The sequence below is a fragment of the Canis lupus genome, chromosome 6 (genome assembly GCF_011100685.1).
Source record: "Canis lupus familiaris isolate Mischka breed German Shepherd chromosome 6, alternate assembly UU_Cfam_GSD_1.0, whole genome shotgun sequence".
In the NCBI taxonomy this organism is placed as follows: domain Eukaryota; kingdom Metazoa; phylum Chordata; class Mammalia; order Carnivora; family Canidae; genus Canis; species Canis lupus.
In genome coordinates, this window is record NC_049227.1 from 13,506,341 (window position 1) to 13,531,107 (window position 24,767).

A 24,767-nucleotide genomic window follows, 5' to 3' on the forward strand; every position below is an offset into this window, starting at 1 on the left:
TTGTAAAGATTCCGCTAGAATGTGAGGTTCTCTGACACGACAAACACTAGGAAGACTGACAGGGCAGGTTGGTGTTCTGGGTCACTTTTCACATGTGAAACTGCCCCACATGGGCCTGAGGGGAACCACCCTCCGTGTATGTGTAGCTCCCTGGGTTGGAAGCGGCCACAGAAGCTGTGAGAGGCTGGAAGGCCCCAGGCTCACAGAGATGAGGCACTGAGAGGCTCTGAGAGGATCTTACAGTGGGCAGGAGGCAAGTTCAATGACACTTTCAGGGGAGTGATCTCTGGGGCTGACAGTGAGCCATGAATCATTCTTCTCACCAGAACCACCATGTTGGTTTGCTCATCCTTCTTTCAGTGGTTACACTCCCATCTCCACTCCCTTGTCCACTCTCATAAGTGCCTAAGTAGTAGCCACGTCTCACCTACTGTATCTTAAGAATGTCATAACACCATCCCCTCATTTCCACAGATCAGCCTCAGCCCAACCGACATCACTTCTTCCAAGACCCATAACACACAACCCTCTGGATGGTCCTGCTTGCTGCCATCGTACAGGTCATGCCATGAGCCACCCCCTGCATCACTATGACTCCTTCCCATCCCACACTGGATGTCCCCTCCAGCAGCTTCCTGAGTTGAGCCATTCTGTGACCTGTGTGTGGGCACACATGATGTCCCATTGACTGAAGGCTCATGCCATTCAGAAAATCAGCCTCCAAGGCTCAGCCTCCCTCTCACCTTTGACTAATTCTTGAGCAGCACCAATCACTTCTACCTCTTTTACGATTGCAATTTATAGGTTTTTCAGTTCACCAAACATCTCAAAGTCCTACAGAAACAGGAACTCCACTGCATCCTGTCTGATTATGGATCTGCCTCCCTTCTCCAGGGTAGGAAATTTCTCTTCCCTCTTCTTTGCCTCTTTTCCTTAACCTTGGCATTACCAATGCCGGCACAGAGTGGGCATGCAGTAAATGCGGGATGGATGGATAAATCAGCCAACACAGGAGTGGATGGGTTAACAAATGGCTTAACACCTTGCAAGCCTGGTGCCATACGTGGAGTGTGGGCACACGGAGAGGCTGCCACTGCCCTGCTCTCCCCAAACTGAATTTCTTAAGAAGGGGCACGAGGTCCACATACAGACTGGGACAGGGTAAGGCACCTCGGATCAGGAGCCACAAGATGGTTCTGAAAATGTTGGGTGGGAATGCAGGTTGGGGCTGCATCGAGGGTCACCTTGTGGGGGCCACATGGCTGGAGGAGTCAGGACGGGTGGAGAGGGAGGAGAAGCTCCCTTGGACTGGAAGGATAAGGAAGGGGAATGGCCTGCTGAGGGCATGGGTAAGACTGGCGGGGGGATGCTGGGGGCACTGGTGGGAATGCAGGGTTTGCACTGGGTCACAGAGGAGGGGAAGTAAGAGACACAAGTTAAAAATTTCTGGGTTATCTGTGTGACACTGGGTCTCTAGGGCTGGAACCCCAAAGGCAGCTCATTGGAAAATGTCCCAGGGACTGGACAAAATATCATATGACATCCGCATAATGGTCAGGAGAAAGGACAGACCCCAAGACAAAAGCTGAGCTAGAGGTTAAGGAGCCAGGCATCCATGGCCAACATATACATCCAGGCTCTGAGAGAGGATGGTGGGGGTGCACTGTTTGCTGGGGACAAGCTTTGCAGGGTGGCCATGCTGGACCTTGAGTTGGGATGAACTGGACCCAAGGCTGTAGAGGGACAGGCCCCTCCTGGACAATAGGAGTGTTTAACCTGGTCCCTTAAACACTACTGTGTCTCTGCACACCTTGTCTTATGGTCTTGCAAGGGCCACACTGGATCCAGTTCTAACTCTTAAAAGTACATCTTTCCCATAGCTAGGAAAGTATGGGATCTTACACTCCATTTCAGATCATGCTTCTCTCAGCCAAAAATGAGGGCTAAAGGGACATCTGTGTGGCTCAGTGGTTGGGCAACTGCCTTTGACCCAGGGCCTGATCCTGGAGTCTCGGGATTGAGTCCCGCATCAGGCTCCCTGCATAGAGCTTGTTTCTCTCTTTGCCTGTGTCTCTGCCTCTCTTTTTCTCTGTGTGTCTCTCATGAATGGATAAAGAAATCTTTTTAAAAAATAAAATAATATAAAATAAAATGAGGGCTAAGAAATGATCCCTGTGACAGGTGACCAGACAGCTTTTTTTCTAAGGGATGGAGCATTTTGTGGATTGTGGGCAAGTTACAGCCACTTCTGGAGTGAGAGGGTACTCCTCAAACACTTGCCCCTGGAGGATGCTTGTGCAGTCTCTCTGTCTGCCCCTCAAAGCTTGCTGATTCTCACTCCGCATGTGATTCTAGTAAGAGAGGTTTCTGGCGTCCCTCCTCCTAGCTGCTCAAAAGCCACCAACAAAAAGGCCCTAGAGCCTGCAAAAAATGGCAGCGAGAGGCCTGAGATGGAGGGAAGATTGAAAAGACTTTGGAACCGTGAAGACAAAGTAGCCTTGAGACATTAACATAGGAACAGGGAGCCAAAAGCCGAGTGGTGCCCAAGGACATGACATGATGAATCAAGAAATAACGAGCCCCCCTCCTCCACTGCCCCACAGAGTCTTCACAGGCTCACAGTCATGCCCAAGATGGTGGCCCAACACACAATGTGATGTTTTACACACATCACAGGACTCAGAGTCAGAAGGAAACTGAGATTTTTCCTAGTTCCAGCCTCTGTCCTGTAGAAAAAACCCCTCTGTAATATCTCCTGTGTTCAGTATTACCCGTTTCTCAATGCAAATAGCTTTTTAATATGGAAATGTAAACTGTTTCTTTAAATGATAAGTTTTGGTTATCAGGAAAATTAAGCTTTGTGCAATACTTGACTGACCCATCAATAACCAATAAATGAGGCTTTAATATATTCTGAATTCATTTGAGAGAATCTTATCTAATAGGAATAGATTGTGTCTTGGCGTTTCTCTGCCAACTTTGAAAGGAAATAAATGATCACCAGAGTGACTCACAGACAGGAATATGCAGACAGGGTGACAAATGAAAGGGATCTGAGAGCAATGGGAGTGAAGCAGGTGCTGAGTCACTCTGTAATTTCAAGAAAGCTAGGAGGGAAGTCCCCATCAAATGAATTACACTGCAAGACCATCGGAGATTAACAACAACAAGGAACCAAGACTGTATGGGAAGGAGATTAAGCCAAGTATGTTTGGGGAAAACAGCTTTGAAAAAGATTTGAAGCAATTGGCAAAATTGTGGCTGTAAGGGGACTTACGATGTGATAGAGGGTCAGGTGAGTATTTTTCTATGTGGAAGCACTGCCCCTTTAACACACAAATGATAACCCGGTCAAAGCCATCTTCTCTGACTTCGTTCTGTGGATGAAGATGGTGGGGGCCTGACAACTCTATAGAAATGGTATTAAATTGTTCTCTCCTTATTATGGCTTTGTCAGGTGTAGCTTTATTGAGAGAAACCTCTCCCACTGCCTCAGAGTCTGGGTCTGCAAGTCTGCTCCATAAATTAGGTTTTCTCTGTACTTAAGGCTCCTAAGAATTAGTCTCTGATCTCAGAAGGAAAGATTCAAAGCTAATTGGGTCTTTAAATGATTAATAATTACTCTATACATAAAGCCCTAGAAGCCTGGTCCCCCTGGTGTGTTCAATACAGCAAGACCCTTTGGGGGACGCTACAAACACACACCCTCTGCTTTAGCACTAGCAAACTAGTGGGAAAGACACAGCCAACCAATCAGTGACGGGCATTTCATGATGACTTGCATGTGGTTCATTTATAGGGAACATCCTGGGACCGTGTGGATTTGTGGGAGCCTTTTGTGGAGGTGATGAAGGCAGACCTCTCATAAATTAGTCCTTCTCCGTGATACCAATTACACAAGCCTAGTTCAACCTCATAAGGGGGGTGAGGCTCACTCTGACATTTGTTGGACATTTATGCACCTGGCACCATTCCAGGCATCGAGGGCTTAGCACCAAACACACAGACATAGTGTGTCCGACACATACCACAGAATGTGGTAAAAAATAAGGCAGGATAAAAGAGAAACTTCCTGGTCCCGGGTGTGGGCGGATTGCTCCTGATGAAGGAGTAATGGCACTCCTGCTAAGACGGTGAGGGAGTAATAGGAGCTATGATTTATTGAGTACCCACCTGAAGCTGGGTTCCAGGCCAGGGTTTTACAAATTCTGGTTTGGTCAAACATGACAGCCCTATAGGGCAATGATAACAGGTGCAGCTTGCAGTTGAGGAAACCGAGGCTGAGACGTGGTGGCTAACCTGCCCATAGTCACTCAGAGCTGGAGAGGGGTGTCCAGTCCCGACCTGGCTGGTGGGCAGCACCTCCCAAGGCACCACTGGCCCCTGTGGCCCACCTGGGACCGTGCCTCCTGCTGTGTCCGCCCAGGCTGGCGCAGAGAATGGCGCTGGAATATGCTACACACACCCTCTGCTTTAGCAAAGCCCACTTCTGATGCTCCTCATTTCTATATGTAACAAAGTAGCTTTTAACTCAAGTAGGGAGGCAGAGGAAGCAGGCTTTCAGCCTCTTTCAAAGGGCACTAGTTAGCTGTAAGTACCTCTCAGTCACTTCTGCAATATGAGACTCCCTCCACCTTTTTTTTTTTTTTTTTTTTTTTTGTCATCTGAGTAAATCACAGAAATGTTACTGAGCTTGATTTGAAAGTTCTCTGGGAAGCACAAAATGCCCTGCAATGGTGACTTATGACTATTATCATTACTGTTGTCATTACTGATGTCGTAGAGTTAAGACCTATTTGGATCTAAAGATAGGCCACGCTATAACCTACGGCTCCCTCAATTCATTCAGATTTGCAAGAGTGGAGTGTTTATTACACTCACAATTCACAAGGAACCACTGTCTTCCAAATCAGTTCTGCAACTCGGTTGTACCTAAATTGGTTTGAATCACAAATCTGCAAATATTTCTATATTTAGAGATGAGGTGTTTTACCATTACAGAAAGCCTATTATTTTATAGATACAGCAACATTTGCTGAAAAATGTATTTTACTCAGAGGAAATCAAATAAGCAAATAGAAGGGAAGATATGTAAATCAGTAGAATATAAAAACTGTGCAGAATAAAAAAGCATGCACTGTATTGGAAGCATGCAATTTGGCTTCTGCTGACAGAGTCTTTATGAAATGCTAACACTTATTTATTTGATACGAATGATGGATGATCTAAGAGTTCTCAAAGGTAGTTTTAAAAATGTGAACAGCACAGTGGATTATGTGAATTTGCTGGTCATGTACTCCAGTATTATCAAAATAAAAAAAAAAAGATTTTTTTTAACATGACAAAAGGAGGAAAGATGGGAGGAAGAAAGACACAGGGTCAGAGCCAAACAGGGGTTTGTTTGGGCACCAGGGGCCTCCACAGTGGCTCCACCAGGGCTCTCCACAGTGGGATCTGACCCTGTGCCCTCAGGAAGAAAAGCCAGGGGCGTGTGAGTCTCAGAGGGAAGAACCAATCAGAAGGAGGGCCAGCCAATGGCCAGTCACCTACACACATTTATTCATTCATGTGTGCCTCAACTGACCAACATGTATTTATTGAGCCCCTATGGTGTCCCAAAGCACTGCCAGACACTCATAATGCCAAACTGTGCATGCCATTTTGGTGCTTCTGCTTCATAGGGAAAGAAATGGTGAAAATGGGTGCTTTCCACCCAGGACGATCAGTGTTTTGACAGAGGGTACAAGGCAAAGGGCTGGGAGGCTGGGAGACACCCGCAGCCTGGTGTCCCACACAGGGGTGACCCTATGGCTGAGCCCTAGAGGAGGTGTGAGCCCTTCGGGTGGGAATGGCCGAAGACAGAAGCCAGGCTGTAGAGGCAGCAGCAGTCTGAAGCCCTGGATGGAGAGCTGGGCAAAAGTGGAGGGCAGAAAGGGCCCCAGGTCAGCAGGTCCAGGGCCCAGAGGTGGGCGGGGAGACCTGGTACTTCCACACACACTCAGGGAGCTGGAGGGCTGGCTGTACAGGTCCCCTGGGACCACACGGCATCCTGATGTTTCGAGACTGACAAGGGACTAAAGTCTAGTCAAGGGGTCATCCTACAGAGGCCAATGAGGAGGTAGCATAGGGCTTTTCCAGGTCCTAGAGGCATCACATGAGGCTTTTCTGAACTAGATGCTACACGTTAACCCATCAAATCCCACCAACAGAGGCTAATGCAAAGCTGCCTGTCTGCTCATTTGCTCATGTATGCGTGCAACAAACACAGGAGCCTATGTGCTCAGCACGGAGCCAGCATTTTTCTCATTTTAATCCCCGTGGCTGGAGTCTAGGGATCCAAAGACAAATGAGACTTGGCCCTGTATGCAAACCGTTCACATTGTATATTCAGGGAGTGGCTTTTGTCTATAGAACCTATCCTGGATCAAGGTGGACAGAGACTAGTAAGAAAAACTTCTCAAAATTGCCTTTTCTAATGGCCCAGCACAGCCCATGTTAGCTGCTGGCCTGTGCCCCTGGAGCTGGCTGCCGCCAGGACACCAGCCCTGCTCTGCTGCCTTATTTCCAGATTTTACCGTTGCTTGGATGTGCTCAGGCACTGTCCAGGAGGACGCCGTTTTTAAAGAACAAATAAATATGTGTCAGAAAAAGAGGAATTATCAGCAGGCTCCTCAGCCCCTGCCCGTGAACAGAAAGCAGATGTACTAAAGAGCTCCCAGAGATAGAGGAGGGTGGTGGTTTCCCACCTGGGCCCAGGAGACCCCCAGGGAGTCCAGATCAGCTGCTTGTTATTTTCAGGATTTCCAGAGATTTAGTGGAAAGTGTCTGTTTACCCGCAGAGATGCAGCTGGCTCTGCCCTCAGCACAATGTTTTGTGGGCTCTCATGGAAAGGTCTCGCCTCAGTGAGCCGGCCCTGACATTCCGACCGGAAGTGCTGATGGGCACCACATGGCAAAGTGGATGCAGTGTGGTAAATAGGGCCCACCATGACGTGGTGCCAAGTAGGAAATAAGAAAAACAGACAGGAGGAGGAGGAAAACCAAGCATCAAATCATCTAAAAGAAGAGCGAAATTTTGAGGTTAATTTTGAGGTTCCTACAAACCTTGTAAGTGTATGCCTACGAGGCGTAAGGCCATGGCCTCTGACCTCTGGCTTGGGACCCACTGTGGTGTCAGGCATGTTAAGTGCCAGTCACTTGGAGTCGGGAGAGCTGACCATAGTGCTGCAGATAATGGGCAGCCAGTTAACAATACACAGAGGCAACACTCACATCACCTCCAGCCGGGCGGTTCTGGAGTCATTCCCTCCCTCAGAGATGATTTCACAGGTGTAGTCTCCGATGTCACCCGACCACGTCTGACTAATGAGGAGGGAGCCGTCCTTCTCCACCACAATCCTGGAACTGCTAGATGGGGTGATGACTGTGTTGTCCTTCTTCCAGACATAGCTGTGGGCCAAGCAGGGAGTCATGAGTGAGGCAAGATACCCAGTTAGGATCCAGCCAAGAGTCTAGAGTTAGGATCTAGGCTGCAAGCAACTGACCATCTTGTGAATGTACCAGAAGCCACTGAACAGTGCTCTTTCAATGGGTGAATTTTATGACATGTGAATAGATCTAAAAGAAAGAAAAAGGAAAAGCAACCAGGTATCTTGGTCACACTACAAAAACAGATATTAAAGTTATAAAGAGGTCAGTGAAGATCACTAAGAACATTGATCTGGTCTTTAGGTTTAGAGACAGGAAGTCTGTCGTGTCATGATCATACTTTATTTGTCATTTACTATAACTGACTTCACATTCCCACCCAGGAAGGTGCCTGGAGGAGAGGAGTGTTGACTGGATAGGAGGCAATGACTGTCCACAAACTCCTGAGTGGATCTACCCAACTTCTAGAAAAATAGATTATATCCCATGAACATGTGTTCTTGAAACCCAACCATTCTGGCAGATTGTCCTTAAAAATTGCATTTATTTCTCATTTGGTTCTTTATTTATGAAAATTTTAGCACATTTTTCTTTTCAAACATAGAAGCCATTTGGAACCTGTCCAGACTTTGGGTGTCGGTGAATGGGATGAAGGTGCTAGCTTTCCTTCCCAAAATAATTTGCTTAGATTTGCAAAATGTACCCATTTCTTTAAAGGTTTAATGGGCACAGAGCATAGAGATCAATAAACTGTTTATCTGGAACTACTCTGAGACAACAGACCTGGTACCCCAAGAAGGAAAGGAATAAACTGCTTACTTGAGGGTACAATGTTAGCTGCGGATTGTCCCTTAGGCCTGGTGCTCTTGGGACAGAGAAGCCCTGGGACAAAAAGTGCCCTCAGAGTGAGCAATCTAAGCCCTTCTCAAGAAGAGTGCTCCAATTCTGTCTGTCTAGTCACATATAAAAAGCTCTGAGAAAAACACACAGATCCAGAGGGATTCCATGTAAGCTCTCAGAGTAGCAGTAAACCAACTTATTTGTCCTTCTTTCTCTCTGGAATCATACTCCCAACCCATTTAGAAATGAATGAGTTCTTTTCTGGGCATGACAACTCTCTCTGAGATGGCCTCCATGGATTCTCTAGGTAATCTTGAACCTGTTAAGTTTTTATTTGTTGGTTTTGCATTCAACATTCTTATGACTAAACCAAACTTGGTTGTTTGAGCTCTGGAGAACTCCAGAGAGCCAGGTGGAGGCACAGAAATTCACGATTTGCCAAACACCTGCCCAAGAAGAGTGAGAAAACAGATTAATCTCCGAATCCAGTTAATAATGTATGCAGCGGCAGCCACCTCCCTCTGCTCAGAGTGAGATGTTCCAGAAAAAAGGAAGGCATCACAATTCCATCCATTTGGCTAACCGTGTGCCTTCTGGGCTAAGGCCAGAGTGAAAATTCTGGGATGACTGTATCTTTCTTTCTAGATTGATTTTTAAGGCTGGTTCTGAAAATTAAAAACTGTTCTGAAAGTGGCAGCTCTTGGGGAAGAACCTCACCACCCATAGTCACCCATGTCTGGGGCCATGATTTACCCGGGGGGCCATGTTTTCCACCATGACTTTCCTGTGTGAAAGCGGGAAAGGATGGGATATAATTCTTTAGTGGAGCTTCAAGACATCTAGTTCTCCTCTTTACGAGTATTTTCCTTGACGTGCACCAGGTGATTGTGGTTGCCTTTCTTCTGGGTGTGGGTCTCCCTTGCTCCCCATTTCACAATGAAACCATCCTGGAGCAGAGAAAACTCCTCCCAAGTATCACACAGCCCAGGGTAAACACTGCTGAAATCCTATTCGATCCCCCCGGATTTTTCTCTCATTAAGTATCAGCCTCTGACAAGTACGTTTTACAGATAGTGTATTAACCTTGGCAGAAAAATCATGAAAAGCTGCACTGAAGTCATGAAGTGGAACATAGCTCACTGTAAATAATACATAAGGCTGGAGTGGAAAATGGGATTTATGTGATTAATGATGGAGCCCAGGACCGTGAGATGTCGTAATCAGGGATCTGTGACTGAAATCAAAGTTCCCCCAATTCTGCTTTCTTATCTCCACTTTGGTTCCTAAGCTCCCAGAACATAAATGAGCCCCAGACACGTGAGTAACTGAGCTGACCGGAGAGTGATCCGGGGGTCGTGAGTGGCTCCGCAGCGCAGTGTGGCTGTGGTCCCCTTAATCACCACACGGTCCTCAGGAGGGTTAATGATGAACGTGCGATCTGTGAAGACACAAGTCACAGTTCAGACAAAACTACATGCTTTAGAGTTTCCTCCCTCAGAGGGTATGGAACTGGTCATCTGACATAAAAACCTCCAAGTTTTCTCTCATCTTGGCAAAACAAGTGTAAATGGAAGTACTGGGAAACACTCAGGGAATCGGAAGCCAGTCCTTCCCAGGCAGCAGCCACAGGAGTCAGGCCTGCCCTCCCCAAACCTCTAAGCCCTCTGAAAGACATCAAGAATGAAGATCATGTGCAAAGGTTTATTAGCTTCTGTAGTCTTAGGTTAAAATCTTTGTTATTTCCCAAGATCATTAACATTCTGGTCATTTCTGCTGTCTGCACAGCACTTCATGACTTTGCAAAGTGCTTCCATTTATATTGTTTTATTTAATGCTCACAACAACCTTGGGAGGGCTGTGAGAGCACTGCTCCCAATTTTCAGGAATAGAAAGTGGTGCTCAGACCCACAGTGGCTCACCCAACACCAGGCTCTGGTCAGGGTAGCGCCCAGTGTGCCCTGCAGCCACCACCCCCACAGCAAAGGCTCCAGCAAAGGCCCCGTGGTAGAGGTCCCCTGCCTGCACACCTCTGAGATGGATGCTGTTTTGGTCCTACAAACCAAAATGTGGGAACCCGAAATGTGGGAGTCATTAAGACTAGTTGGGGCCCAGCCTGTTTGTAGTGGGGTGTCCAGAAAAACAAGTGAACTTTAGCTTGTTGTCTACGGGGAATGTAGGCCACAAGAGCATACCTATCAGTCTAGTGACATGAGAATGTGAATCTTTGCGGATCTACAGAGCTTTCTGGTGAGTGACCTACAAAGATATAGACATCAATTCTTCTCAAGTTGTTAAATATAAGGTTAACGTGTTAGAGACACATGCCAAATGGGAAGTGGTGGGCAGAGTGGGCCATGAAATGGGACAAAACTTCTCTTTTGGCACCTGATAATATGGTGGGGGGGGGGTTGAATTTATTCCTTTTTAAAACTCCTGGTGTTTTTAGAATACCTAATAAATTAGTAAGGGTCATATGAAAGTGGACACAGACTATGTGATAGAGAGCTAAATGGTACAAAATAAAGCATGATAATTCAGTTTCTCTTCCGGGATCATATTTTCATAAATCCATTACTGACGCAAATCAAAGAGAAAATTAAAAATTTCTTCTCTTTAGATAGATAAGCTTTATAAAAATCTGTAAGCACTGTCTTTTGCTTTTTTGAACAATTTTTATTTATTTACTATTATTTTTTTAATAAAGCTATCGATGAAGCAAAGAAGAAAAGGTATGCTGGCAAGTAAAGCTAAGAGTGAAAACTGACCAAAAGGTGGGGGGCTGGGAGCAGAAATACTTGGTTATGAATCCTTATGTCTGGGGAATAATCTATTCTCCATTTCAGAAAACTGTGTGCTTGATAAAGAAACAAAAGTTGGAGAAATAACAAAGATTTTTCTTCAGTTTGCTTCTATCATATAAAAAACACTCATATTTAATATACTAGGAGTGTTTTAGTGGGTTTTAATGATATTATTGAAAAAGCTTACTTTCTCGAAAATGTTAACTCTTGATGCTATTTCTTCTATGAAGCTCACAAAATTAACCCGCTTATCACTTTAGTTTTTGGACTAGTTTGGGATAATATACTCTATGGCACTGTTAAGAGTCACTCTTCTCACTCTCCTGAAACGTCCCCATTAAATATTTGAATACAGTTTCTAATTATGCTTTCAGAAACTGAAAAATTAATTACTCAACAGATTTCTATAAATTAGTTGTAAAAATAATCATTCTCTTATGATTCAATTAGAGAGTCCAAGGGCATATTGACATCCCTAAGCACAGCTGACATGGTGATTAACAGGAAGTTCCACATGGCCTGTGGTCCTTACTCCATACGGTCAGCGCTGCGGAAGCATTCAGGGACCCTTCCATGTTGGCTGCATAGCAGGTATAGTTGCCAGCATCCTGAATGGAGACGGGGGCAATCTGCAGACCCCCAGACTCCAGAAGCATGAACCTAGGAATCCGCACAGAACCACTGGCCAAAATATGCTTTCCTGAAGAAAATTAGAGAAGACAGGAGTGTTAGCACCAAAACCAAGAAAATAACTAGAAATAATCATAATAAAGTGGAAACTGTATGTACAAAAATAACCAAAGCAGTTCCTTTTAGTGTTATTTAGGATAACAAGACCAAGAAAATCTTAATTGTCCAAAATTGAGAAATTTGGTTAAACAAATTGTGACTCATGTATGCAACTGTTATCTTTGGGTGACTAAATCTCAGTTTCCTTTATATCTGTATGTATTTATATCCATATAAAGTTATTGTTATGTTCTGAACCAGGAGAAAAAACTATGTAGAACACAGAAGAATGCCCTCTCGCTTAGTGGCCTGCAGCTGCTCTGATCTTCATGTGTAAGAGCTACCATCTGAGGGTATGAGTTACACCCAAGGGAGGTGAGAAGCCTATGTAGGGTTCTCTGGAGAGACGACAAAGATGTAGGTCTTGAACTTTCACCCCAACAGGGCCCAGTGACTGTGACAGGTCCATTTACATGAAGTGACACAACCCAGCACATATTTATTAAGGAGGGACTGTGTGTGCTGTTTGTTTAGTGACACGGGTGCTCACATGTGGAAGGGGCTGAGACTGCAGAAAAAGTCCTAGACGTGATGCTTCTCCTCACTGGGTCTGAAAACAGGTGGAACTGAGAGCGTCATGTGTGTCAAGTGAGCCAGAAGCATCTTTCTCTCCCTGTGTCCTATTTTATTAAAGCTCATTCCTTTGCCACCACTCTGCTAAGTGACACACAGAGAAGGCACCTTGGCAGAAGCCGGGCTTTGGTGTCTCTGCCTTTATTCACTTATTTATTTTAAAGATTTTATTTATTTATTCATGAGAGGTAAACAGAGAGAGGCAGAGACACAAACAGAGGGAGAAGCAGGACTCCCTGCAGGGAGCCTGATGCAGGACTGGATCCCAGGACTCTGGGATCATGACCTGAGCCAAAGGCAGACTCTCAACCACTAAGCCTTCCAGGCACCCCTAAATTGAAGTATAATTGGCATACATATCCTATTGGTTTCAGGTGTGTATCTTAGGCATCTTTCTTTCTTAAAAGAATAAGGATATTATTCTTAATTTTTAACAGGACCTTCATTTCATAAGTGGGGATGCTGGGTCCTGATGGCACTGCTCCAAATCCATTACCTGGTATTTGGGGGAGCCCCTTCACAAGCCTAAGATGCCCTATGAGGGCTTAAGTAGGAAAATAAGGATAGTCACAGGTTTTCAGACATGTCTGTTTCATCATGTGGAGATAAACTCCATGAGGCTTACGGGGGCCTTGCCTGTCTTATTCATGCTGGAAGCTTTGGCATCTGGCACCTGGCAGGTGCCCCATGGACAGCTTCTAGTCTTTACTGAATGAATGAAGGACTGTGGGAAGGAAACGACATGAGCCTCAGCCCGATGGACTCATGTCCCATGTTGGTCAGGCTGTAGAGGCCACAAAGGCTACCTACCTCTCCTCCACGTGATGGCAGGTTTGGGGGCCCCGGACACCTCACACCTCAGAGTGGCTGTCATCCCATCAGTAACCGTGGTGTCCACAGGAAGCTGAGTAAATGCTGGAGCAACATCTAAGTGGGAGTGAAGAGTGAGATGCTCAGTGGACTGCCCCTCACTCATGCTCAGACTTGCCTGCTGGGGTGGCCCATATGGACTTTCCTAGGACTAATCACAGAAGTAAGTGCAGCGATGAAAGAGGAAAACCTTTCAAGAGTGACTATAACCTTCTATCATGTGTCCCCCAGGAGCTGCCTGTGTTTACAGCTTAAAGAGAAATCCAGTTTCATGATGTGATGGACACACAAGGGCAAGAGTGGGGGAGCCCCGAGAGTGCTGTTTTAGATGAACATTAATGAGATAGGAGACATTTATTTAGATAAATCTAACAAGTTCGCTTTTATTACTTTTAAAAAGTAGAAAAAGCTGATTTTTGAGTATTAAAAATGACCCAAGAGATGACACTTTCATAAAATAACCAGATTTCAGGCACTTCAGTGAGGGATTTCCAGGAAGTGTCCTAGGCCCAAGTGTTGGGGGCTCTTCTTGTCCTTGGGGGACCGGCCTGGGCCTCCAGCTCCCAAGAGCCCTGAATCAGACCGAGACAGTCGGGGTAGCTCAGGCTGGCTTCAGCAAGGCTCATGTGACATTGTACTACTTTAATAATGATTACACTGGAAACCTCTGAAGAATGGGGATCTGCATGTCCCAAATCCTGTGCGGGCCCGTGTGGAGCCTGCACTGGGGGATTCGAGTGGATGGGATTCGAGACCAAAGCACTGGTGTTACCTCTCCTTTCACCAGCAGGAATCCCTACAGCATGTAAGTCCCACGGGTGACGCCCCTACAGCAAATCCCAGAGCCCACAGTTTCCCTCCATCTCTGGGGCTACCACGTGGACAGGACAGTGGCTTCCTACCAGGTCCCTGCATTGGTCGTTCTACACTCAGCCTTGGGTGCCCTTTGGAAGCTATAAAGGACACCTTGCCACTTCCTGATAAAATCCCTTGAAATCCACCCACTGGCTCTTGGGCCTTTGTCCTGCTTATCCCTCCAACCTACCTCCTACCATGACCCCTGGCTCCTCCTGAGACTGAGTCCCTACTTGTCTCCTTGCTCCCTGTGCACACATCACCCCAAAGCCTGTCCTTGGAAGGCACTTGTAGCACCCCCCCCCACCTCACCCCATGACATGCACATCCCCCAAGACTTTGTACCTTTGGGCTTCAGTTCTGTTACCATCTCAGGGAATGTTCCCTGACCACCCTCAGAGAGGCTTCCCTGATCACCCTGGGCCTCGCCTATTTGCTTGTTTCATTGCCCTTATCCCTGACTAAATTATTTCCTCCTCTGCTGTCTCCCTACTTCATGACCTCTATCATGGAAGCACAAGAACCTCGCATGTCTTCCTCAGAGCTCTGCTCCCAAGCGTGACAGACCCAAGTGTCTGACACGGATGCTAAGTAAATGTTTGTTAAATGAATGAATTAATCTAACACTGTATGTTGACTATACTGCAATTAAAATAAAGTTAAAAAAAGAGAGGAAGAAAAAGTTTGCTCATCTGTGCCCCTCCCGGCTGACACTCATAACATATGCTTTAAATAATTCTAATTGATCGAAACTCAGCTTCCAGCTTAAGTACCCAATATTTTGCCTGCTGTTTGTAATGATACTGGTTTCCTATGCTCCAAACCAGAGGCCAAATTTGACCCCTGGGTAAGGTTCAAGGAAGTGACTCCTACTTGACCAAAATAGATGCATGGAATCCTTAAATTCATAAGTTCTGGTAGATAAGAGCCATCTGCATACTTAAATGATTTACTTTTTCAAATGGCTCTCATACCTGAGGATATCGGCATTTTGCCTCCAAAAGGGCAAACATGATTCTACTTTATTTTAGAAGAATAATATTACAACCATGGAGATGAAAAAGGAAACCCACAGATACAGTGAAAACCTTTGCCTTCATTTTATTTTTCAAAGACAGAGTGCCAAAGTATTTCTGCTAATGGGATAATAAAAGAAACTTAGAGAAGAACTATAATTGTTCAATAAAACTAAAATAGAAAATGAATATTAAAAATGGGGAAAAGATCAAAAGAAAAAGATTAGGGATGAACTATTCACTGAACAGTCCTAGTTCTGTCCAGAAAAATGGAGATTTTTTTTTCCCTGCTTCTCAGTAGAGAGGAGGGCTCGGCTCGCATGAGAGCAGGTTGGACTCCAGGGCTTGGGGACAACAGGCTGTATCTGCTGCCCAGGGGCTTCTGTGGGGCTTAGCAAGTGGGCTCCTATTGGCCTGAGCTGTGGCTCTTCACAGATGGTCGCCTCTGGCCTCTGCACCCTGTCCATTGGCTGAGCAGATGCTGCCATTTTCTGAGCATATCATATACACAAAGGCCGGGAAGCTCTGGCCTGAGGGCCCTGCCTGGATGGTCTGGCTTTGCTGAGGGGCAGTACTCACTGGTGACATCCAGGTAGGTGTAGGTCTGGATCTCCCCTCCTTCATTACTGGCAAAGCACTGGAAGATCCCGGAGTCCTCTGGGCGCAGCTTCTGGATGCGCAGGCCTCCGCTTGAAAGCATCTTGTATCGGGGATTCTGGAGCTTGCTGATGGAGATGGCATCCTTGTACCACTGGAGGGTGGGAAGAGGGACTCCTGTGTGGAAGTAATTGGGCATTTGAAAAAATTAAATCTCAAACACTTTACATGAAGGTTGAGGTGAAATGTTTCCAAGGCTACGTGGCAATACTTCAGTGATATCTTTAGTCTGATTCCCTTTGTGCACCCTGTTCGGTGTTATTTTTCTCATTTCTAGGAAGAAGTAGACACGGTAAAGCAGCAAGAGGAAGGGCAGGGATGAACTCTTGATGCCGGGCTACAGATTGTTCTGGACCCACCCCCCTCCCGAGCCTGTGCTTGGTCTCTGCACCAGTCTGGAGAGAAAGGGATTCTGGCCATGACCGTGACAGACCTGGGGGCAGACAGGGATTGGGAGGAAGGTCCCTGATGCTCCGCAGTGCCTGACTCTGCCACTCGAGGTTTGGGGAAGGGCCACCAGGGCAGAAGACACATTTGGAAAGGAAGTAGTCATTGCAACCTTAAAAGGCTGTTGGAAAGATCAACCACATGAGCGTCCTGTCTTTTCAGCTGCCCCCTGCTGAGGATCTAAGCAGTGGAGGATGGCTGCAGTTAAAAAGATAAATGGGGGGTAGAGGCTGAGGAGACATGAGTGACATTCAACTGTGCACGCGGGAAAAGCTGCCTCAGCCCCCGAGACAAATGTGAGACCATCAGGTGGTGAGAGGTGCCATCTTTATCCTTAGTACCTGGTGGCATCCAGAGCTAGGCTAATGCTTTGACCAGGAGGATGGGAGAGTCAGACTGAGGCTGGGCTTGCCTTCTTCATCCTAACAATGTCATGGTGAAAGCCCAGGCCTTGGTCATTGGGACCGGAGCTCCATGCCACCCTGTGGGCCCGCCTGATGGAGGGTGAGGCTGGGTTTGGGAGGAAAGCAGCAGGAGACAAAGGACAAGCTCACGGGGGCAGAACCAGAGTTGTAAAGGATAGGACTGTCCTCAGCCTCAGAGTGTGAGGACCTCTGTTGCTTGGTTGCCACATGGCTGTGCCCAGCACACAGAACCTGGGCAAGGATGATGCACGGGACAAGCCCCAACCGTGGAGATGCCAGGCTCCTTCCCTGGGAGGCCTGTGTGATGAGCAGTAGGGGACACTGCTTCTGTGGCACTTCTCTGACCGTCCTAAGCCACCTAAGAGGGCTAAGTGGGATAGACATGACAGATTGTACACAGAAACTCCACCAAAGCACACAAGACAACAAAGTCCTGAACTATGTAGGGGGTGTGTACACTTGCTCTGGGCCCATGGGAAATGCACAGGAATGTCCAGGCTGGCTCTGAACCTTGGTTTCCCTACCTAGGAAATTAATTTAAACAAAACACCTCTCGACATGATTCATGGTGAAAAGCACACCCAAGTGCCTTGATTTCAGATGCTATGTAGGTGTAAGATGTCTTCTTTAATAAATAAAGTTAATGTGGAATATTTCAAGATAATGTATTCTCAGATTCTGTTCTTTGCCTTAATTATGTTTCCTGTCACTTTTCATTAAATCAGGAAATTAAAAAAAAATCCATTTCAAGGTAAAAGCATAACCAATTCATGTAAAATCTCCTAAGAGCAATTACATGATGTAGCTTTCATGAAGAGTAACCACTTCGCATGCTGCTATAGTTTCATTGTCAAAATTAAAAGAAAGCAGTAAATTATCTGATGGCAACGTTGAAAGGCCTGCTCAGTATATATTTACAAGTCTGTATTTAACAAGCAGTTTACCCTGTAGGAATCATGCAAAAGAGAACATTCTCTTGTCAAGGGAAGAGCTTAAGATTGTCATTTATCGAAAAATAATTGTTAGTATACAGGAACTGCAAGTCTTTCTATTTTGGGGTGATGTAGTGTTATTAACAGGAGTCTTATCCACTGCAGTAGCGTAGATCCTGGTTTCTAAAATCTGAGCACTCTAAATACTGTGGAGCTTCACTTCCAGACCACCACTGACCTTAGAAACCTGTGTTTATACCAGGAAGAGAGCAGTGCTACCCACAGCGAGGGAGCTATTTCCACATAAAGCTCACATTCCTCTCTCCCCACCCCTCCCCAGGATCCTGAACAGAGAAGGATGGCAGCAGAGCTGATCTGTCAGCAGCGAACTCGAACTCGTAAGTTGCCCCGGGGCTGGGAACCAAGCCCCCCAGGAGACATGCTCTGGGCCAAAGCACAGTTGGTAGAGAAGGGTGCCTACAGCAGACCCCAATCTCTGCAGGAGCCATCAGCACTGTTCAGAGGACACCCCAGCAACTTCTCAGAGATGGAAAATGGCATGCCCATGGCTGTGGATCGGTGGCATGGGTTCAAGGACCCAGGACCTTGGCTCTCCTGGAAAAGCCAGGTGCCGTGGCCAAAGCCCTTGCTTTGGTAGTTGATGGGTCTCGGTTTGGATCCCATCTCCGTTGCCATGTGACCCCTGGCAGGTTGTCCAGTATTTAATGAGCAGCTCCTAAATGCCAGATGCCCAGCCATGATTTTAAAAAGTATCTCATCTCATCTCCCTGGCTCTGTGCCTCGAGCATGTTACTTAACCTCGCTTTCTAAGGTCTTATTTTTGTATGTGTACTCTGAGATAATAGTATCTGTTTTATGGAGCTGTTTTGAAAATTTACAAAATTGTTAGTAATCCTTACCCTCTGAGCTCTTATAATAAAATATTCATCCTTAAGATGGACAGCTTAAACAAAACAAAACAAAACAAAAAAAGGTCCTTTTCACTGACAGTCTCCAGGGCACTAACATATCTTTTGTTAATGAAATTGCCTTCAAAAAGCCTGTCTCTGTTAGGGGGGTTAGTATAGTTATTTGTGCTGCCTGACAGGGTACTAGTGACAGTGGATAGCTCCCAGTCATGGCGTGGGGATGAGGGGCGAAATTACAGGAATAACAAAGAAAAAGCAACCCAAACCTGTAAAAGGAAAAAAGAAAAGAGAAAAAGTGAAGAAGATTTCCTGTTCAGAGAATTTAAAACAATCTCTCTTACTACAGAGCACACCTGGTCACCAGTCCCAATTACCCTGCAGACGAGAAAGTGTTTCCTGCCCTAAGTCCTGGGGAGTCATGTAACCAGGGCACTTGAAGGGGTGGAGAGGACAAGGCTGTCCCTCTCTGTCGAGACGGATGGGGTGAAGGCCTCCTTGTTGTCCTCTTGGGTGAGGATTACTATCTCTGCTTTGCAGGTGAGAATCAGCTCAGCAAAATCAAGGTCACCTTCCTCAAGGTCACATGGCCAGTAACTGAGTTCTACTAGGATCCAAAAGCCCTGTCACTAACATCACAGTCAATGTGTGTCCCTACGATGATGAAAGTGCCACTTCCATTCTTCTGTCTCACTACAGCCTATGGAGCAGCCTCCCCACACTCACCCATGGCTCGACACACGATGTCCACAGTTTCTTCCACTTCCACTAAAATCCGACTCTCGGGCTCAGCAGTGAAATACGGTGGCTCTTTAAAAAAGAGAAAAACAAAATAGCCCCTAAGCAAAAGGTGTATTTCGGGAGATCTGCAAGAGTTGGAACTCCTTTTAAAAACTATTTCTGGAAAGTTCATTAATCGCCATTGTACACACAAACTCAGAATTCAGTCCAAAGGTGGTTTATGTTCTAGGGTTTCAGAAAGCAAATTACTACTCAGGGTGATGGCTACTTTTCCGTTTACGGGCTTGAATCATGGAATATCTTAATTCACATTTTAGAAGGACTATCCCGGGAGGTTCATAAAAGTTTATATTTACAGCACAGTGTTTTATAGGCTAGTTTGTTTCAGTATCTAAACCAAACTCTGATGCGTGGAGCATGTCAAATAAAGCGCCACAGCCGGGGACGGGGCCTGTGTCAGGGAATGGGGTGGCCCATTAACATATTTTTTTAAAGTCTTAGCGGTTCTTCTTCTCCAAAATATAGATTTAATGCTTCAATGGAAAGCTAAATAATAGCTAAGAGAAGAAAGAAAAAGGGCCTCTCATCCATCTTTAGGAGCAGAGAAAACTCCACCGCTTGTATATCTCTAGATACTCCCCTCGTCTTTTCAACAAAAAAATAGTGGGTGTATTAAACAGTGAATCTCCTTGGAGAGTAAATTGCAATATTTTTCCTCAGTTTATTCAGCAGAACTTCCACAGTGGCATGGGCAGATTCATCCAGTATGAAGGTGCTAGTGATTTCATTATTGTGGTAACAAAAGGCTGTTGTATTCACTGTCTGTGTGATAATTAATTTCGGGGCACTGTCTTCCTGTGTGGCTGATTTCCACTGTGGCTGTGTGTGATGTGGGTAGTGCAGCCTGGCATGCCTCTTGCACTGACCGGGTCTTTTTTTTTTTTCAAGATTTTATTTATTTATTCATGAGAAACACAGAAAGGAGAGAGAGAGAGGCAGAGACACAGGCAGAGGGAGAAGCAGGCTCCATGCAGGGAACCCGACGTGGGACTCCATCCCAGGTCTCCAGGATCATGCTCTGGGCTGAAAATGGGGCTAAACCTGCTGAGCCACCGGGGCTGCCCTGACCGGGTCTTTAAAACAGGGTCGAACACACAGGAGAGCAAAGAGCGATGAACACTTAGTGTTTCAAAGACACAACGAAGGAGAGAAGGCTGGAGGTTTCTCCATGGAGATGGAGTTTGGCACCCCGTCTGCGATGACCTGGGTCACTTGGACTCAGGTCGTCTGCCTGAGGCTGGGGCTGTATACTCGCCAAGAGGCTGCAGAGCCCTCTAATGGGTTTTGGGTGTGCGCGGACTGGGTTGAAAGACACACTGCAAAGATTCATGGTCTCTTTTCAAGCTGGTCTCCACTGCACACTCACATGTTCACATTCAGCCATGTTTCCTTCATTAATAATCATGACAGCAGCAAAATTTATATTCCAACTATACAGGAGCTGCATCTTGTCGCAGCCCTCGTGTGCGGGTCATGCCCTATATTCATCAGTGAATACTAAAGTCGATATCTACCTCCATGGTGTGATGAAAGGGATGTGAGGGGAAAAGAAAAAAAAAAAAGACTAAGTGACAGAGTCAACATTTGCCCGTGGCTAATTACGGTTGTCCTTTTTTAAATTAAACATTTTATTTTGAGATAATTGCAGAGTCCCACACGGTTGTAAGAAATAATAGAGATCTTAGGCATCCTCTGATTTCCCTCAATGGTGACATCCTGCAAAACTACAGCCCAACATCACACCCAAGACACTGACAGCAAAACAGGGGACCTACCCTACTCTCACCTCCCTGGTTCTGCTTGTACGCATATGTGGGCACGCATGGGTGTGTGCAGGTTTGGCCCTAGGCAATGTCACCAGTGCGTGGGCCCATGTACCCACAGTCAAGAGGCAGAATGGGCCCATCACCCGAGGGTCTCACACGCTTCCCTTTTATGACCATGGCCACCCCAACATCCCATCCTTCACCTCTGGCAACCACTCATTTGTTCTCCATCAGTAATCCTATCATTTCAGGAATGATATAAGCATGGAATCATGCACAGTATGTAACCTTTTGAATTGATTTTCATTTGGCCCAAATCCCTTGGGATTCATCCCAGAGGAAGTACACTTTGATAACAAAACCCAGCACATATAAATGGTAATACCACCAGGACCAAAAGGCCTTCCCCCAGGCACTGGGCACAGATACTATCTGGCACCATGGCCAGTGTCCTGATGCCACTCTTCCTTATTCTGCAGTGCCACCCAGGCTCCCCCAAGTGCCTGGGGAGGAACCTAGCGTGGGGTCAGAGACAAGAGTGCTCATCACACAGTTGCCCGAAGCATGCTGGAGCTGAGCAGAGGCAAGGCTCTGGGGCAGGGACACATGAGACGCCTGGCCAAGGTCACTCGTGTGAACACTGCTATTCCCCATCCTAGACAGTTACCATGGGAGCCTGGCACAAACTCACCTGCCCTACATGCTCTGCAGTACCAACTGCAGGGCCGCCAGGCTCCTTGGGCACAGTCTGGAAGGGCATCCTGCCAACGCTTGCAAGGTGCCATCTCTCTCCTCTGGAGCCAATGATCAGGGAGGTTTTAGTAGCTGACAACTAGGAAGGCCGGGAGTGGCGTGGGCAAAGCATGTTTGTTCATTCACTAATGCTCCCGCCTCATTCCTGAAACTTTTCCAGGTGGGTGAGTGAAGCAGAGTAGGTGCACAGCTGCCAAGGTACTGAAAGGCCCATGTGGCTTCTGATGGTGATTTTATTTCTTTTCCTACCATCCATGTGTTATGAGTTCTCTCACTGCTGACCCTTCATATCAACGTAACTCAACAGGTACTCAGAAGATTTTTTTCTCTTGACCCACAGCTACTTTTACACGTAGTCAGCTGCAAGGACAAAAGTAGGGGGCACACCAGGCATATCCACAATGAAAGGGCTATGGGTTGAATAATGTGTCGTGAATTAGTTGTCTTGTGCACAGACTCTTGCAACCAATTAACCTCCGAGGGGGAAGTGTGTGTCTTAGCTAATTGGCAGCAACCCTTTCTAGAAAGGGCACACTGCCAACATCGGTGCACACCAGACTTAAAAATTTATCACAACAGTAGCCAATAAAACTGAGGATTGAAACTCACACCTTTACCCCTCTTGAAACAAGATGAAGACATCAGAAAAACGTTCCCATCCCGTGTTGAGAAGCAGCCAGCCATGCTGATCATGCTCCACTGTCCTAGTCTCAGAACAGGAGGTGGGATGCCTTCCAGGATGCCTGAACCTGGGGCCTCTGTCAATTCCCCCATTCTCCCAAATGCCAGGGCCTTACAGCACTCATGATGGCCTCATGGAGGCAGCTACAGCAAATGGTCCATGTGTCCCAAGGATTCCTCATGCTCTCCTGCCAAAGGCCTCACATGTAGGACTTACCACAAGACCCAAGGATGCTCCCTATTCTTTTCCAGAATGACCATCTCATCCCAGGGTGTGTCCTTGACTTGTCACCATCAGCCACACATGGTATCTTGGTCCACTGGGAGGGGAAGAATGGCCTCCAGGTGTTCACCTCCCTGGTCACCAGGACCTGTGAACACGTCCTGCTACCTGGCAAGATGGCCTCTGCAGGTGTGGCTAAGGGTGTCAATCTTAAAATGGAAAGGTGGTCATGGGTTGCTGGGCAGGCCCAGTCCCATCACCAGAGCCTTTAAAAACAGTGGCCTTGCTGCCGCTGGAGGAGGAGATGAAGGAGGGAATTCAGAGATCCACAGCATGAGAACTGGCTGGTGCTGCTGGCTGTGGAGAAGGTGGCCTAAGCCACAGGGAGCAGGGCGCCTCTGAGACCTGATAGTGGCCCCAACCAATAGCCAGTAAGGATGCGAGGACCCAGTCTCTCAATCCTATGCCCTGGATCCTGCCCATCCTGAGGAAACCAGGAAGCGGATTCTCCCTGAAAGCCCCCAGGAAGGTGGTCATCCCAAAGGCTTGACGCTGGATTCATCAGGCTATGGCAGAGAAACTGACGGAGCCCACCCCCAGGACTGTGGGGCCCAAGCAGCCCCACAGCCACACTGCCTCCTGCACAGCAGACACTCGCCTTGTTGGCAAATCCCGAGTCGGCCTTCAAGATCAGCCCTAGAATTCCTTATTTGGCAGGGTCCTCCCGGCTTCCTTGCACAGGATGCCCCCTCCACACTGGGCCTTCCTCGGAGAGTGCCTGGCACAGTTTTCGAGGAGACACTTTTTTTTTAAGATTTTATTTATTTATTCCTAAGAGACACACACACACACACACACACACACACACACACACAGAGAGAGAGAGAGAGAGAGAGAGAGAGAGAGAGAGGCAGGGACACAGACAGAGGGAGAAGCTGGCTTCCCACAAGGAGCCCGACATGGGACTCGATCCTGGGTCTCCAGGATCATGACCTGAGCTGAAGGCAGATGCTCAACCACTGAGCCACCCAAGTGTCCCTCCAAGGAGATACTTAAAAACTATCTGCTAGAAGGAGAGCTACAGATTACCAAGGATCTTAAATCCTTGAAGCCCTCCAGGGGAGCAGGTGTGTTCCATTCATCTTTGCAAATCCTCCCTTCATTCTCTCTTGCCAGGCTGGCACTTTAGCAGTGTCCTGCACACACCGGTGGGGTCCACAGATGGCTGGCAGATAAGCAAGGGGCAGAGACAGCCAGGGAGCCGGGAAGGACGGATGGTACATGAAGGCACACCCCTGTGGCTCCCTACCGAGTGCACCCTGCTCCGTCCCACAAGGTCACAGCTGGCCTGCCGATCCTGTATTCAGAGCAGACAACCCAAGCACCACTGGTGTTTGCCTCTGGGCTTCATGTGGTCCTAACCTGCTGTACAGGTAAGTTCCAGCTGTGACAGGGCACTGATGATTAACATGGGCACTGCCCATGCAGGCCATATGTAAAAGCGGGAAGAAGACATTTTGAGTTCATCCAAACCAACACAAACGGGTTATAAGACAGGAGTAGAGGGTTTGGCCACCACAGGGCTCTGTTCTGGCCACATGCTCAGATTCCCAGAGGGCCTCCGCCCCTGGTACTTGGTGCACGAGGTCAGGTGCCCCTTCCCACCATTGGTGTGCCCTCTGTGCTGCCATAAGCACCTTGTGACAGCCTGCTTTCCACACCAGAGTCCTTGATGTGGGGGCCACGGCTACACACAGTGTAGAAGATGTAGACCCAAGGAGTAGTAGTGGGAAAGGAAGGAAGAGAAGGAGGGGAGGAAGGAAGGAAGGAAGGGAAGCATTTTATGTTGGGATCCAAACACTAAAGGGTAGCTCAGTCTCAGCTCTAGAAGACCTTCTGGAATAGATATACTTCTTGATTGTGGTATTCCTATCAGCCAGGAGATGATACACATAATCTGTGATTTTTTGATAGTTATGGTACT

At 47.0% G+C, this 24,767-nt stretch overlaps 1 protein-coding gene and 1 long non-coding RNA gene across 10 annotated transcripts in view; one reads left to right on the top strand and one right to left on the bottom strand.

Annotated features, from left to right (window-relative positions):
* Window positions 1–24,767, bottom strand: part of SDK1 (sidekick cell adhesion molecule 1) — a 537,600-nt gene that overhangs the window by 217,921 nt on the left and 294,912 nt on the right. For all 9 annotated transcript variants that reach the window (XM_038539586.1, XM_038539587.1, XM_038539590.1 and 6 more), the window contains 6 exons: window positions 19,286–19,369; window positions 15,752–15,946; window positions 13,242–13,358; window positions 11,602–11,769; window positions 9,604–9,706; window positions 7,273–7,449 (listed from right to left, as the gene is read on the bottom strand). In XM_038539586.1, the coding sequence (XP_038395514.1) occupies window positions 7,273–7,449; window positions 9,604–9,706; window positions 11,602–11,769; window positions 13,242–13,358; window positions 15,752–15,946; window positions 19,286–19,369 (844 nt within the window). The remainder of the gene's footprint in view (window positions 1–7,272; window positions 7,450–9,603; window positions 9,707–11,601; window positions 11,770–13,241; window positions 13,359–15,751; window positions 15,947–19,285; window positions 19,370–24,767) is intronic.
* On the top strand, window positions 21–19,219 carry LOC111096232. The gene is made up of 4 exons (XR_005360665.1): window positions 21–67; window positions 475–895; window positions 17,974–18,031; window positions 19,100–19,219. It is a non-coding gene; the product is annotated as an uncharacterized LOC111096232 (long non-coding RNA).